This window comes from Argopecten irradians, chromosome 3 (assembly GCF_041381155.1).
Source record: "Argopecten irradians isolate NY chromosome 3, Ai_NY, whole genome shotgun sequence".
Taxonomy (NCBI): domain Eukaryota; kingdom Metazoa; phylum Mollusca; class Bivalvia; order Pectinida; family Pectinidae; genus Argopecten; species Argopecten irradians.
The window spans coordinates 13,375,367-13,390,449 of NC_091136.1; the positions used below are offsets into that span (position 1 = coordinate 13,375,367).

Consider the following 15,083-nt stretch of genomic DNA (forward strand, 5'->3'; position numbering starts at 1 on the left):
GTGTGTGTGTGTGTGTGTGTGTGTGTGTGTTTGCGAGTAGCCTAGTTTATGTTCGTGTACACAAATATATTTTTATATGCTGCGCGAGGAAAATAACAAAAACAACAATATGATGATTTCTGTCAGCGTTCATGACATTAAAACTAGTTTTAATTTGTCTATAAACAGGCCTGGGGTTGGATCTGTACACAACCCATGGTTGTTTGGTGTGTCAAGTCTTCATATTTCACACCAGCCAATAATAGTTGTGTTAAGCTGAAACCCAATGCAAGCGTATGAAAATATTATCTTCGTGATTCAAGCAAAACTTCTTTATGAAGGTCACTTTTCTATAAAATTATGTCGGAATTAATGCTTCGCTCTGATTGGCTGAAATAGACGAAAATACTTTAAGTGAATAGTTGGGCAAGAAAAGCAGTCTAAATGCGTTCATTTGCCTTCTAAAAGTCCTCGTATATCAAAACGACGGTCAAGTTCTGCTTACGTTGTTCGGTTTTGACCATTGAAATAATGGATGGAACCCCCCTTGTAAATTAAGCACAGGTCGGAAAATAAATTCGCCTATCCCTTTAAAAGCGAGGCTGCGTGGAAATGTAACCAAGGATATAGCCAGCCGGGAGGAGGACGTTTTAAGATTCCTATAATATAAATTAAGTTCTTCGCATGCAGAGCGATTTTGAAGTGAGCTTTTATCTTCCTATTTCATAAGAAATTATACTGGATATGTTCAAACTAGTTTAAAGCCTTCCTATGCCCGACTATTCACTTTAAATCGCCGTCTTAATCATTGATACCATGATCGTTATATTTTGTAGTATGCTGGTCTTCTCCTGCTGCTGCTGATAGGGAAGATGACTGGTATTATCGTGTGTGCCACAATGGATTCATGGGTAAGTTCAATGCTGTGCAGTTAAGGGACAAGTCGCTACATTTAGCGATCACAGATGCTAAAACACCCCCTTTGCTTCCACGTGTTTGCATAAAACTGAAAAAAAAAATTAAAGGGAAATAACTTAATACCTTAAAGATGCTTCATCGCCGACGGAGCATAGACGATACTCATCATTTACACAATAATTGTTTAATCGTGTATGTAAACGCCTAATTAACAAAAAATAGTATAAGATAATCTACTTTGCTTTTGGTACATGCGGTATAAGTACTTCATTCCATTTAAGGCAACGTGCCATGGATTTTTTTTCGGGACGCAATTAATTATTTTTAATATTTCTATCTTGAAGTAAAATGACAAGCTCAAATTTTTCAATGGTGAAAATGGTGTGAAGTAATTAACTTTTGTAACTACAGAAAAATACTAAATCGTCTGCTCTTGTTTTGTCAGCGCAGGAGCATTTTTAGGAGTTGTAGTGATCTCTCTTAGACCATATTATCTGAAACCTACTTGCACCTATAAATCCATAAGAGCTATATCTTCTTAGTGAAAATTATAATGTAAATTTTACAGATTTCAGAAAAAGGACGTGATTTAGTCCGATACGTATAATACTACTAATAAGATAAAAGCAACATAGTTCTTCATTTAAATGATATTTTAGCTGCTTATGCGATGAATGCAATCATGATAATATTGTGAGTATATCTAATTTTAAAATCTTGTTGCCTGGCTGCAGTCATATGGAACCTTTATATTACATGTTTCCATGCGAAGCTAATAGGAAATGTTGTTAATGTCATTTTAAGGACATAAATGAAATTGTGAAGTCCTACAAAAGGTGAACAGAATTATGAAGTACGATGCCTTCTGGTAATATATTTCAACAAAGATGGGATACAAGAAATAGGCACAAACAAATAGTCATTAACTGCAAAAGAAATACATGCACATATCTAATAACTTCGCAAATGTATATTTATAAAACGTGTGGATATGGGTGGTTTTATTTGGGAGAGCAAGATACAAATCTGGGACAAATAAGGGCCGAAACACATGGAGGCGATCAGAGAAAATGCAGCTCCGGCCCTAGTAGTGCGCAGCCATCTGATTAGTCGGTCCTTCATAGATGCGAACGACGCGGATAGGTCCGCCAAAAGGCGATCACGCGGTAAATGACACTTTATGTATCACACGGTGATCACGTGAAGGGCTGGACTTATATTACACTACGGTTAATCACCGGGCTGCGTGTTAATTGATGTTAATTAAACTTGATGTTACAAATTACTTGCATGCAGTGGCCTTCAAGGTTTCCTATAACATTTGATCAATTGTGCATGACCTGTGAATGTGACAGCAAAAATAGGAAATCATTCAATATAAGGTTATGATCAATCGTTCCTACGAATTATATACAGGGCAGAATGCAATTATATTAAACGATTTAATTTTTTCATGTGCCAACGATGAAAATTTTCACGATGACAAGAGGCAATATCTTTTTTTTTGGTCTATTTTTTTTCATTATTTTTCAAGACAGCTTTATTTTTGAAAAGATTTATTAACATTTGTAAAGAGACAATCACCTACCATTGCTTTTCTTTTTAAAAAAATGAATCCTTTTCTGTTTCGTGTCATTCAATCAATATGGCACCACGGAGATGTCCTAACGTATGATGTGGTTCAATGCACAGCATCATTTAAATTTTTAGCGTTCATGTGAAAAAAATCATCGCAGATGTTTATTATTCTCAATCGCCATTGCTTATATACTATGTTTACTCTTCCTTTATATAATTGCATATTTTGATTTCTCTCATTTTCATCATGACTGCATCCCGTTGTGTAAATAGGCACGGCGAGTATGTGTTTGATTGATTGAAAAACTTTACAGAATTATTGACATGCAATGGAATTATCAACTGTAAGATTGCTTCATTAATGATATTTGCTATTTTTAGGTTACTGTGTAATGTGTTTAGTGAGATTAGTATTGACTTACCTCATGATCGGTTGGCGATGTGTGATGAGTTACTTTTGCTGGTTTTGTTTCCACAAAAATTGTTATGGTTACGTATATGATATATTCATCACACAATCCGACTGATAGCCAGTAATTTCGCCCGTATCATATTTTGGCTTGTGCCATTACTATGATATGACCTGGAGCGATTTTCATTGGTTGGAAATTCATTGTGACGTCATGACAGAAACAATAAAATGACGCCAGGAAAAATGTCAGTATTTCGACGACGGCGGGTCAAAATGCCGGCATCCACTGGATTTTTGCAATATATTTTGAAGTGAGATTCTTCGAAATGTAGGTTGTTGCACGTATGTGATAAAAAAGTATCTTAATTTGTGTTCATTTCATATGAGACCTTAAGGCTAGCAAAAAATATAAAACTTATATATAATTATGTCTTCTCTGTCTAAATGAAAAACCTAGTTAATACGTATCACAGTGTAACGTTATCCATACTTATAGACCTTTGGACATTTGTAGGTAGAGGATCAGTTAACGGGAGCCCTACAAACGACAATAAACGATGATTACGGAGGTGCTGACGTCACCAACAGTATTTCTAATGCATGGAATTACGCCTTCGTAACGGTATGCTACCATTGCGCCATTAAGACAACACCAGGTAGACTTAGGATTTTTTTTCAGTCTCTAAGAACTTCAAACGATTGGAACACCTACTAGCAGCTAAATATATTAACATCGGGGTAGAGTTATGAGCTTGTCAGTTTCTGACGATTTTATAACCATTGGGATAAAAGTTGGTAGCCATTTTTATTTTGTGAAATAATCCAGTATTTGTGCCACCTTATGGAAGAATAGATTTCATCATCTGCATCACGCCTGTTTGGCAAAAGTTCTTTTAGATTATAGAGTTTAAAACCGTAAAACTTTCTTAAGACGAATATGCTTGATACGATTTTCTGCTTATTACGAAGTAAATTCATTTCCTCGGTTTTGGTTCATCTGTATTTATACTTCTTTGAGAAACCTATAACGAATTCATTTATAACGGATTTTCTTTCGATACGAAGTGATTTCGTGGTCCCCTCAAGCAAATATATGCTCTATAACAAATTTTGTTCTGAAAGAGCTAGATGTAGCCTTGTTTTGAAGTGAAACTGGGGGCAAAAAATGGAATCGGTTGATAGACAGTCAAATACGATAAAATAAGTATGCGTTGTCAATTAATTGTCGATAATGGAAGATCTGTCAAAGAAGACATTATCGTCGACTTTGGAATTTGTGAGTGAGCTTAGGCTTAGTAATTACGTTAATTTGGGGTGCAATCAGCCTATGACTGTAATCAACTTATAGTTTCACAAATTTCTGTTATAACGATTTTTTTCTTATGGTGCCATGAGATTCGTTTTTGCAAATTTTTACCGTAACATTCAATAGATTAATAGACCTTTTTCTCTTTGGTTATAGTACCAATGTTGTGGCATACAGTCATACACTGATCTACAATCTGCTATTAAATGGAACAGAACCGGAAGTAGTGACGTCATTCCTGTCACGTGTTGTATAGTACCTGGCAGTTACCCTGACTACGGCAATCCAACCGATCAGACATGTACATCCACACCAACAACTGTCAACTCACACGCCTTCAAGGTAACGTTATGTCTTATCGAAATCAAACCAAAGATCTGGATTATAATCAAACAAGTAATATAATGTATAATCTCATATGCTTTCATGGTAACGTTATATCTTATCTTAGAGTAACCAGTGTTGCAGTCGTAGGTATAAGAATATAACCAGTATTACACTCGGAGGTATAACAGTATAACCAGTATTACACTCATAGGTATAAGAGTATATCCAGTATTACATTCGAAGGTATAAGAGTATATCCAGTATAACACTCGAAGGTTTAACAGTATAACCAGTATTACAATCGAAGGTATAAGAGTATAACCAGTATTAAACTCGTCGGTATAATAATATAACCAGTATTACACTCGATGGTATAAGAGTATAACCAGTATTACACTCGAAGGTATAAGAGTATAAACAGTATTACACTCGAAGGTATAAGAGTATTAACAGTATTACACTCGAAGGTATAAGAGTATAACCAGTATTACACTCGAAGGTATAAGAGTATAACCAGTATTACACTCGAAGGTATAAGAGTATAACCAGTATTACACTCGTAGGTATAAGAGTATAACCAGTATTACACTCGAAGGTATAAGAGTATAACCAGTATTACACTCGTAGGTATAAGAGTATAACCAGTATTACACTCAAAGGAATAAGAATATAACCAGTATTACACTCGAAGGTGTAAGAGTATAACCAGTATTACACAGTAGGTATAAGAATAACCAGTGTTACACTCGAAGGTTAAGAGTATAACCAGTATTACACTCGAAGGTATAAGAGTATAACCAGTATTACACTCGAAGGTATAAGAATATAACCAGTATTACACTCGATGGTATAAGAGTATAACCAGTATTACACTCGAAGGTATAAGAATATAACCAGTATTACACTCGAAGGTTAAGATATATAACCAGTATTACACTCGTAGGTATAAGAGTATAACCAGTATTACACTCGAGGTATAAGAGTATAACCAGTATTACACTCAACTTACCGAGGTATAAGTATAACCAGTATTACACTCGAAGGTAAATAAAATATAACCAGTATTACACCGAGGTATAAGATATAACCAGTATTACACTCGAAGGTTAAGAGTATAACCAGTATTACACTCGAGGTATAAGAGTATAACCAGTATTACACTCAGGTATAAGATATAACCAGTATTACACTCGAAGGTATAAGAGTATAACCAGTATTACACTCGAAGGTATAAGAGTATAACCAGTATTACACTCGAAGGTATAAGAGTATAACCAGTATTACACTCGAAGGTATAAGAGTATAACCAGTATCATGAGATAAAACACTCGAATAGATATAACAGTATTACATCAAGGTAAGAATATAACCAGTATTACACTCGTAGGTATAAGAGTATAACCAGTATTACACTCGAAGGAATAAGAATATAACCAGTATTACACTCGAAGGTATAAGAGTATAACCAGTATTACACTCGTAGGTATAAGAGTATAACCAGTATTACACTCGAAGGTATAAGAGTATAACCAGTATTACACTCGAAGGTATAAGAGTATAACCAGTATTACACTCGTAGGTATAAGAGTATAACCAGTATTACACTCGAAGGTATAAGAGTATAACCAGTATTACACTCGTAGGTATAAGAGTATAAGAGTATAACCAGTATTACACTCGAAGGTATAAGAGTATAACCAGTATTACACTCGTAGGTATAAGAGTATAACCAGTATTACACTCGAAGGTATAAGAGTATAACCAGTATTACACTCGAAGGTATAAGAGTATAACCAGTATTACACTCGAAGGTATAAGAGTATAACCAGTATTACACTCGAAGGTATAAGAGTATAACCAGTATTACACTCGAAGGTATAAGAGTATAACCAGTATTACACTCGAAGGTATAAGAGTATAACCAGTATTACACTCGAAGGTATAAGAATATAACCAGTATTACACTCGATGGTATAAGAGTATAACCAGTATTACACTCGAAGGTATAAGAATATAACCAGTATTACAGTCGAAGGTTTAAGAGTATAACCAGTATTACACTCGTAGGTATAAGAGTATAACTAGTATTACACTCAAAGGAATAAGAATATAACCAGTATTACACTCGAAGGTATAAGAGTATAACCAGTATTACACTCGAAGGTATAAGAATATAACCAGTATTACAGTCGAAGGTTTAAGAGTATAACCAGTATTACACTCGTAGGTATAAGAGTATAACCAGTATTACACTCAAAGGAATAAGAATATAACCAGTATTACACTCGAAGGTATAAGAGTATAACCAGTATTACACCGTAGGTATAAGAATATAACCAGTGTTACACTCGAAGGTTTAAGAGTATAACCAGTATTACACTCGTAGGTATAAGAGTATAACCAGTATTACACTCGAAGGTATAAGAGTATAACCAGTATTACACTCGAAGGTATAAGAGTATAACCAGTATTACACTCGTAGGTATAAGAGTATAACCAGTATTACACTCGAAGGTATAAGAGTATAACCAGTATTACACTCGTAGGTATAGAGTAGTAAGTATAACCAGTATTACACTCGAAGGATAAGAATATAACCAGTATTACACTCGAAGGTATAAGATATAACCAGTATTACACGAGGTTAAGAGTATAACCAGTTTACACTCGAAGGTATAAGAGTATAACCAGTATTACACTCAGGTATAAGATATAACCAGTATTACACTCGAAGGTATAAAGAGTATAACCAGTATTACACTCGAAGGTATAAGAGTATAACCAGTATTACACTCGAAGGTTAAGAGTATAACCAGTATTACACTCGAGGTATAAGAGTATAACCAGTATTACACTCGAGGTATAAGATATAACCAGTATTACACTCGAAGGTATAAGAGTATAACCAGTATTACACTCGAAGGTATAAGAATATAACCAGTATTACACTCGAAGGTATAAGAGTATAACCAGTATTACACTCGTAGGTATAAGAAATATAACCAGTATTACACTCGAAGGTATAAGAGTATAACCAGTATTACACTCGTAGGTATAAGAGTATAACCAGTATTACACTCGAAGGTATAAGATATAACCAGTATTACACCGAGGTATAAGAGTATAACCAGTATACACACTCGAAGGTATAAGAGTATAACCAGTATTACACTCGAAGGTATAAGAGTATAACCAGTATTACACTCGAAGGTATAAGAGTATAACCAGTATTACACTCGTAGGTATAAGAGTATAACCAGTATTACACTCGAAGGTATAAGAGTATAACCAGTATTACACTCGAAGGTATAAGAGTATAACCAGTATTACACTCGAAGGTATAAGAGTATAACCAGTATTACACTCGAAGGTATAAGAGTATAACCAGTATTACACTCGAAGGTATAAAAGTATAACCAGTATTACACTCGAAGGTATAAGAGTATAACCAGTATTACACTCGTAGTATATAAATATAACCAGTATTACACTCAAAGAGAATAAGAATATATAACCAGTATTACACTCGAAGGTATAAGAGTATAACCAGTATTACACTCGAAGGTATAAGAATATAACCAGTATTACACTCGAAGGTTTAAGAGTATAACCAGTATTACACTCGTAGGTATAAGAGTATAACTAGTATTACACTCAAAGGAATAAGAATATAACCAGTATTACACTCGAAGGCATAAGAGTATAACCAGTATTACACCGTAGGTATAAGAATATAACCAGTGTTACACTCGAAGGTTTAAGAGTATAACCAGTATTACACTCGTAAGTATAAGAGTATGACCAGTATTACACTCAAAGGAATAAGAATATAACCAGTATTACACTCGAAGGTATAAGAGTATAACCAGTATTACACCGTAGGTATAAGAATATAACCAGTGTTACACTCGAAGGTTTAAGAGTATAACCAGTATTACACTCGAAGGTATAGGAGCATAACCCGTATTACACCGTAGGTATAAGAGTATAACCAGTATTACACTCGAAGGTGTAAGAATATAACAAGTATTACAGTCGAAGGTTTAAGAGTATAACCAGTATTACACTCGTAGGTATAAGAGTATAACCAGTATTACACTCGTAGGTATAAGAGTATAACCAGTATTACACTCAAAGGAATAAGAATATAACCAGTATTACACTCGAAGGTATAAGAGTATAACCAGTATTACACTCGAAGGTATAAGAATATAACCAGTATTACACTCGAAGGTTTAAGAGTATAACCAGTATTACACTCGTAGGTACAAGAGTATAACCAGTATTACACTCGAAGGTATAGGAGCATAACCCGTATTACACCGTAAGTATAAGAATATAACCAGCATTACACTCGAAGGTATAAAAGTATAACCTGTATTACATCGTAGGTATAAAAGTATAACCAGTATTACACTCGAAGGTATAAGAGTATAACCAGTATTACACTCAGGTATAAATTAACAGTATTACACTCGAGGTATAAGAGTTAAACCAGTATTACACTCGAAGGTATAAAAGTATAACCAGTATTACACTCGTAGGTATAAAAGAGTATAACCAGTATTACACTCGTAGGTATAAGAGTATAACCAGTATTACACTCGAAGGTATAAGAGTATAACCAGTATTACACTCGTAGGTATAAGAGTATAACCAGTATTACACTCGTAGGTATAAGAGTATAACCAGTATTACACTCGTAGGTATAAGAGTATAACCAGTATTACACTCGTAGGTATAAGAGTATAACCAGTATTACACTCGTAGGTATAAGAGTATAACCAGTATTACACACGTAGGTATAAGAGTATAACCAGTATTACACAGTAGGTATAAGAATATAACCAGTATTACACTCGAAGGTTTAAGAGTATAACCAGTATTACACTCGAAGGTATAAGAGTATAACCAGTATTACACTTTTAGGTATAAGAGTATAACCAGTATTACACTCGTAAGTATAAGAGTATAACCAGTATTACACTCGTAGAATTAAGAGAATAACCAGTATTCTACCACAATAGACGGTGTTATTTAACTCTCAGGGTTTCAAATAAACAATGCAGCTAATGACTCTGTACGCATTCTGATATGATGACACGGTGAACTTTGACCAACTACTTATTTCTCAGTGTCACGTCATCATTTGTCACGTCATCAATAATCGAGTGACGTCATGCTAGGTTGTGATCGCGGCTTGCATTGATTTAAAGACTTATATTGGAAAGCGTACAGTATGTGACGTGGTCGTTGTGCCAAAAACGTTACGTGATTATGTGTGGTGTAAAAATCTGTAACTCGTTTTGGTGGAAAAGGATCTTGCTGGTGATTTTGGCAGATTAAACGATTCTGAAACAACCACAGAAATCTGACTTGTGACATCGAAAGCAACGTCCTAGTCGAGAGTGTTTAGAGTGACTTCCCCTGCAGTGTAATTCAATGGGTTTAGTAAGAGATATTATGATACGTTTCTTTTCGCGGAAATTTGAATATTAAAACATATCGGACTACCTCTGACTAAACCCATTGAATTACACTGCAAGGGAAGTCACTCTAATCGCTCTCCACTAGGACGTTGCTTTCGATGTCACAAGTCAGAAAGCGCCGGTAATTTTGGATAAAAATATTGCGTTCGACTATACAGACATAGTTTATATGCTTATGCATGGTATGTATGTGATGATGGATTATCGGAGGACTGATGCATGACTATGACTCTAGAAAAAAAGATATATTATTGTGAAAAAAATAACTTTAATCGAGGTGGGGGTAAAAAATCCAATATGGCGACTGTCGTCCCTTTCTCTGTTTTAAAGTAAATATCCCGATTTTTTAATAATTTTTCAAAACTCGTATTTTTCGAAAAAAGTCACATGACTGTCATATATACTCACCAGTCCATCCACCAAATACAAAAAATGTATGACAACATCCATTTTCATTGAGTTGGCCCCCTGTGGAAACAACTTGAACTTGATTACAATGGCTTGGTGATTATTTGGCGGGAAGTAAACGGCACGGTTCTGCCGTGCGCATGCTTTTATATTCTTGAAGTAACTTTGAAAAAATGACTTTAATAATACGTCAAATGAAAAGTATTTCATCCCAAAGTTGTTTCCGATTAGAAAAAAATTATATGAATGCATTCTAAATCAAAATATGTCTTTTGAAAATTATTAGTGCCTTTTTGCTGATGAAAATATCACTACATCTTATTTGCATATCCCTGTAAACACATGTTACCTTATCTTCGTCGGATTTCTATCGGCTAAAAGCGACAACCATTCGTTGTGTAACCTCGATTTATCCCGTAGGTATAAGAGTATAACCAGTATTACACCAGCAGGTATTACAGAGTAACCAGTATTATCCCGTAGGTATGAGAGAAATATATATATCACGAGTAGCATACCATATTATTCGGTGGATTTTATAATCACAAACTATATTGCCATGAGTCCAGATTCTTTTCATCATATAATTTAATAGTATTATAGGAATATAGACTACACTGTGTAATTTAGTTTTCACATAAGAACTGTGAAATAGTGCTACGACACAGCGCTTCTTCCTATGCAGACAACCGTGGGGCATCAAATAATGATTATGACGTCATAAATACTGTAATGAACAGTGGCGTAGGAAGATGAAACGTCATGGGGGGCAAAGGTCCTCAATATTTTGTAACCCCCCCCCCCCCCCCCCCCTTACGAGAGGAGATTAATTCAACTCCCAACCATATAATATATGCTTTATGTACATTTTTCATATATCACTAAATTTAATCCTTGTACACATTTATAGACAGTGGGGTCGCTAAAAGGAAATTAACGAAAACGCAAATTGGCCAAATTAGCGTGTGAGCGTCGAAGGCGCGAGATTTTTGTGTTTTGTTAGGGGTCTGAGGGTGACCCCCGGGATGAGTTTTATGTATTTTGATGATTTTGAGATCGCCCGAAAGCGCGAGATTTTGGTGTTTGGGGGGTCGGGGGTCTCCCCCGGGAAAAAAATTACGATTTAGAATGGCTTAGATGAGTTTTACGATGCATTTTGATGAATTTGTGAGCGCCCAAAGGCGCGAGAATTTGGTGTTAGGGGGGTCCGGGGGTCTCCCCGGGGAAAAAAATTACGATTTAGAATGGCTGAGATGAGTTTTACGATAAAGTTTAATGATTATAAAGCGTTCTTAACATGGTAATTTTTCGATTTAAAGCTACCTGCATTTAGAAATGATAATTGTGTCGTCATAACATTATGCAACCCTTCTCGATCTGAATATACCGGCTTCACACCATCGGCACATTGTTGTGTAACATAAAAAATGAATTAATTGTCTCGCTAAGACATATAAACAAATTGATCTTTTAAGAGACATTTTTCTAAATAGTACGTAGAATCCCTTGATGGACATTTTTAGTCTAGTTTTTGTGTATTGAATTTTTACTATTTAAGGTTTGACAATATGTGCTTGAACGTTTTAGGAAATGCGCCGCGCAGCGGAAAATTTTCTAGAATGAAGTACGAAAAATGTGCAGGAGGACCCTTTTTTCTTTCAAATAAGCATTTTTAGAAAATTTCAGTCGGCGAAAATGGGGGGGGGGGGGGGGGCAAAAAGACATGTTTCCCCCCCCCCCCCGTCCTGGGGAACGGGGGGCAGTTGCCCCCCCCCCCCCCCCCCCCCCCCCCCCCCCGCTTCCTACGCTTCCTACGCCCCTGATGAAAATGTATTTTAGTATCTGTGACATAGTCATATTACATGGATAAACAGGCCAGTAATGTGATAAAATGTTATAAAATTATCATTGGTAAGTTAATCAGTGAGTAGAAGTATTCCTTATCAGATATGTGATATACACATGATCACTGCATTGGTACATGTTTGATGTTATATCCTCAGGGTTGTTACGACAAGATTAAAGCATTCCTAGATACATATGCAAACTACATCATTGGAATAGGCAGCGCCATCTTGTTCCTGGAGGTAGGTAAAGGGGAATAACACATATAAAGCAGAAATCAGTGTCATTATCTTATATTTTATTGCTCAATCCCTAAATTCAGCGGAAACACAACTATATATAAAATGAAAAGTTAAATAAAGATCATAAACGAACGTATTTAATTTTTCATTCTTGAATTTATATTTTAAGTGTCACTACCTTTCCGGAGCAAAATTCAAAAGTTTCTTAAAAACATTAATAACATAAGAAAATAAATATCGATGGCCTAAGTTGAGGTAACAACAACAAACATATGCAAGATTTCCTGCCTAATATAGGATAACTGTGGAGAGTCATTTCGCTGTTTACCGTCTGATGCGGTGATAGTCAACTACCGCGCGGTATTTAGGACGACGGCGGGAACATTTATAAGATGACCCGCTTGATGAAAATTAACATTTTATTTATTTCTTAAAAGATTATGATGAGTGTAGTATTAACGGTAAGGTAATAACTTTTGCGACTCTACAAAATTATCAATCCCGCTTTATATTTCCATTTTAAAATTAAAAGCCGTTTTGGAAAGGTAGTGGCCCTTTAACACAATTTAAACTAAATACAGATAACGCCTGTGCATAGGCGAAGAAGTCCCATGTTGATCCCTACCAGCATGTGATTATCACTGACGCAATTTTAATACTTTCTTTTAAAGCTATTAACGGTTATATCAGCGTTCATCCTATCACGTCGGAGAAAGAAGACAATGCCTGGAGATAGAAGTGCTCATTTCCGGTAACACATGTCCAGGAACTTCATCTGCTATAACAATTTCTCTGGAAACGTAAAACTTGTCCAACTTGTATTTCTTACTACATTGTATGAATGACAAAGTGTTCGATAAGTTTAAGATGATTTCTGTACAGTTATTTGTGTGTTCCATTGAGTATGATGAAGTCTTTAGTGTTCTGCTATATGCTTTATTTTGTAGAAAACAGAAATCTTTTACATTGCTTGAAAATGTGGTCGTGATACACCATTAAACGTCAGTCAATATATCTTAATTTCATTTAGCAAATAGGCTAAAAAGCCTTTGTGCAAAACAAATACAGACATGACATATGATAACAAATCTCTTAGCCATGGTTCTATTGAATGTATGCGTTTCCATCAAACGGTTAGAGCATCGCAATATATATAAGTACATTTGTACTGGCAAAATAATGTCTATGTTTATATCAAACACGCAGAAGGACTCTCTAATTACTGATGCGGACACAAGGACCGTGAACATCAATGATATCGTGTGTTTACATCAAACGCACAGAAGACCTCTCTAATAAGAAGTGAAAACAGAAATTTTAGAAGCGTCAGTGACACCGTGTGTCAAACACGTAGATGACCTCCCAATTTTGTAAAGCGCACAGTACGTCCATAAACGTCAGTGACACTGTGTGTTTTTAACAAACACCCAGAGGACACTCCATTTCGAATGAATGAACGAACGGACGATCGAATGAAAGAAATAAAGAGCGAACGAAGGAACTGACGAACAAAAGAAAAAACAAACGAATAAAAGAACGAATGAATGAAATAAAGAACGAACGAACATTAAAAAGAACAACAAACGAAAGAAAGAAAGGACGAACGTTTAAGATGATTATTTCAACTAGAATGGAATCGGTAGCACCCTAGGATACCTCTAGGGAATGAAACTCATAGATGGCATGTATCAATAGAAGAAACATAAGCCACATCTCAAGCGTAACTCGCCCGGATTCTGTTAGGACACGTACGTGTGTTACATTTCAACACATATGCCAGCGCACATACAGCGGCAGACTTACTACATATATGTTTAATGTACTAAGCTAGCCAGCGTATGTAAGTATCTTGAGGTGTCATCTATAAACAATCCATCGTACATATGTACTTCGATTTGTTGTGTTTTCTTTTACTAAACTATGACTATGCCGTCGCAAGACTGTCTCTTCTATCGGACATTTTGTTGCAAGCTTCCGTTTGTTGATGCGGCCTCGTTTTGGAAAAAAACACATCATGTTCTATGTAAAGCTTGACTTCGCTCTATTTTTAGAGGAGTATTTCCCTGGTCAAGCTAGGTAACTGACCACCCATATTGTTCGCTGTATGCATCGAAAATGATCTGAAGATTATATCTATGTACAGGATAAATTTCAATTTCGTAGTCTTCATATTTCATTGGACGAAACCTACCTTTAAGATACTGTAAAAGAGTCAGAATGAATGATCCGGTAATATCAGGTGTCTAAACCTCTTGGTTCTTGATCAAGGTCATTCATTTGAACAAACTCGGTAGCCCTTCATCGCTGCATGCCACAGGCCCAATATCAGGTCTCTAGGCCATTTGGTTATTAAGAAAAAGTCGTTTAAAGATTTTAGCCTATTTGACACATGTGGCCTAAAATTAATGTAAATCTCATGCATTTGCATAAATTTGGTAGCCCTTCATCCCAGCGAATAACAGGCCCAATATCAGGTCTCTAGGCCTCTTGGTTATTCAGGAAAAAAACCCGTTTGAATATATTTAAGACTTTTTGACCCCTTTGACCTTGAATGAAGGTCAAGGTCAAGGAAAAACATA

The 15,083-nt window shown here is 35.6% G+C and overlaps 1 protein-coding gene across 1 annotated transcript; it reads left to right on the forward strand.

Moving 5' to 3' along the window:
• The first annotated feature begins 820 nt into the window (after positions 1 to 820).
• On the forward strand, positions 821 to 14,392 carry LOC138319926 (tetraspanin-7-like). Its single transcript, XM_069263039.1, has 5 exons — positions 821 to 890; positions 3,402 to 3,509; positions 4,350 to 4,535; positions 12,421 to 12,504; positions 13,176 to 14,392. Exons 1-5 carry the CDS (start codon positions 852 to 854, stop codon positions 13,257 to 13,259), a joined length of 501 nt encoding a protein of 166 aa, XP_069119140.1. The 5' UTR covers positions 821 to 851; the 3' UTR covers positions 13,260 to 14,392.
• The last annotated feature ends 691 nt before the right edge of the window (positions 14,393 to 15,083 follow it).